This window comes from Pteropus vampyrus, unplaced genomic scaffold (assembly GCF_000151845.1).
Source record: "Pteropus vampyrus isolate Shadow unplaced genomic scaffold, Pvam_2.0 Scaffold459, whole genome shotgun sequence".
Taxonomy (NCBI): Eukaryota; Metazoa; Chordata; class Mammalia; order Chiroptera; family Pteropodidae; genus Pteropus; species Pteropus vampyrus.
The window spans coordinates 484,368-486,833 of record NW_011889240.1 but is presented as its reverse complement, the minus strand read 5'-3'; the positions used below and the strand labels follow the sequence as shown (position 1 = coordinate 486,833).

At 53.5% G+C, this 2,466-nt stretch overlaps 1 protein-coding gene across 1 annotated transcript in view; it reads left to right on the top strand.

Annotated features, from left to right (window-relative positions):
* Window positions 1–412, top strand: part of SEMA6B (semaphorin 6B) — an 11,849-nt gene extending 11,437 nt beyond the window's left edge. The window contains exon 18 of the mRNA XM_011381938.2: window positions 409–412. Within this exon, the coding sequence (XP_011380240.1) occupies window positions 409–412 (4 nt within the window). The remainder of the gene's footprint in view (window positions 1–408) is intronic.
* The last annotated feature ends 2,054 nt before the right edge of the window (window positions 413–2,466 follow it).

Below are 2,466 nucleotides of genomic sequence, written 5' to 3'. Positions count from 1 at the left end.
CATGCCGTGTTCGTTTGCGAGGGGCCGGGAAGGGGAGGGAGGCGTGTGTGTGTGCGCTCCCGCCAGGGCTGCTGCCAACGTGTGCGTGGGGACGGGCCACGCGTGCAGGGTGCGTGTGTGTGGTGTGTCAAGCGCGGCGGCCCCAGCGGCCTGCGCGTTGGCTGAGCCGACGCAGGGGCTTCCAGAAGGCCCGGGGCCTCCAAGGTGCCGGTTAGGAGTTTGAGGGGAGACAGAGAGGGGGTTTCAGGCAGGGGGGCCGGGAGGGCCTGCCCAGAAGTCATACTGGCAGCAGCTGTCTAAAGGGCTGGGGGGCAGTGAAGGCGGGCGGGCCCCCTGTAAATATGGCCCCAGTGTGGTCAGAGGGTCCCACGCCACCCGTCCCCTTGTGACCTCCCCCTCGACCTCCAGCTGACCATGCATGCCAGCTGAGTGGCCAGCTGTGACCTGGACCCTCTCTGGAATTTGCCTCCCCAGCCCCCTTCCCCATCAATAAAACTGTTTACAACCACCGGCCCCAGGGCTCTGGGTCTGCTCTGTCTGTGAGGGGCAGGGCCTGAATCTGCTCTGCCCCCGAGGGGCGGGTCCGGGGTCTGCTCTGCCCGCCCCTGAGGGGCGGGGCCTGGATCTGCTCTACCCCCCAAGAGGCGGGGCCAAGGTCTGCTCTGTCTCCGAGGGGCGGGGCCGGGGTCTGCTCTGTCTCCGAGGGGCGGGGCCGGGGCCCAGGCTTGTCCCCATACAGGTGGGAGCACCCTCGAGATTCACAGCAGCAGACAGAATGCTGGGGCACTGAGTGTGGAAATGTGGAAAGGTGAGGCGAGGTCCCCGTCTCCATCTGGATGGGGGAAATTTCTGATTGGTTCTCCAGCAAATATTTATTGTGCACCTACCACGTGCCAGGCACTGTGTGAGGACAAAGACCCCTGTCCTCATGGAGTTCATGGCCTAGTACAGAGGCTGACCACATACAAGCAAGGAACTTGATTTGAGATAGTGATATGTGTAATGAAGAAAAAATCAAGATAATGTGCTAGGAAGGAGTGACTGGGGGTGGTGTTGGTCAAGGAGGGCCTGCTGGAGGAGGTGACCTTTGAGCTGAGACAGGACAGGATGGGTGAGAAGGGGGCAATCCTGGGGAGATGTGCAGAGAGAGCATCCAGGTAGAAGAAACAGCCAGTGCAAAGGGCCCGCGGTGGGAACTCTTGGAGGAGGGGCAAGGAGGCCAGTGTGGCTGGAGTAGAGGGGGAGGGGGAGCAGGTCGAGATGGGAGGAAGGGGAGGGCAGGTTCCCAAGTAGACAGAGCCTCTCAGTTGAGGAGTACAGTTTCTTTCATTGTGGTAAAATACGCATAAATACACATAAATTCAAATGTACCGTTTGAACCATTTTTATGTGTTCAGTTCAGTGTCATGAAGTCCATTCACCTTGTTGTACAGCCATCCCCACCATCCGTCTCCAAAACTCTTGCATATTCCCAAACTCAAACTCCTTCTTCCATTAAACACCAACTTCCCTTCCTACCCCCGCTCCCCCAGCCTTATGAATTTAAGTGGGACAGGAAGCCATCAGAGGATTTTAAGCCAGGGACATGATCTGATTTCATTTTAAGAGATCACTTTAGCATGTTGTTACAGCTCAACCCCTCCAGCCCCTGTTTATTGAGCACCTACTGTGTGTTGGGCTCTGGGGATACAGCAGTGAATAAGAGACATCCGGTACCCCACCCGGTACCCCTTGTCATGGAGGAAAGTGATAATAAACAAAGAAACACAAAACACTGTGACGGCATCTAGGCATCTAACGGCTCCTCCTGAACCTTTGTGTGTGTGTTTTCAGCGTGAAATATAATTGACATATACAACATTGTGTAAGTTTCAGGCGCACAGCTTGACGACTCGATCTACGCACATATCGCGAGATGATCACAACAGTCACACACCATTACCTCGCAGAGTTACCTTTCTGTATGTGTGGTGAGAACATTTACGATCTACTTCCTTAGCACCTCTCAGGTATACGATACAGTATTGTTACCTATAGTCACCATTAGATCTGACCGTTACATCCCCAGAATTTACTCATCTTATAACTGCAAGTTGGTACCCTTTTACCACCATCTCCCCGTTCACCTTGCCCCCTGCGTGGCCCCTGGCAAAAACCATTCGACTCTCAGTTTCTATGAGTTTGGTTTTTTCAGATTCCACATATAAGATCATATAGTAGTTTTCCGTGTCTAACTTACTTCACCGAGCATAACGCCCTCAAGGTTCATCTATGTTGTTGTAAACGGCAGGATTCGCTTCTTTTTTATGACCGAGCGATACTCCTGTGCGTGTGTGTGTGTGTGCATGTGAGCACGTGTGCGTGAATAATGCTGCAAGGAGCATAGAAATGCAGATATCTCGAGATAGTGATTTCATTTACTTCGGATAAATACCCAGAAGTGGAATTATTGGATAGTGTAACAGC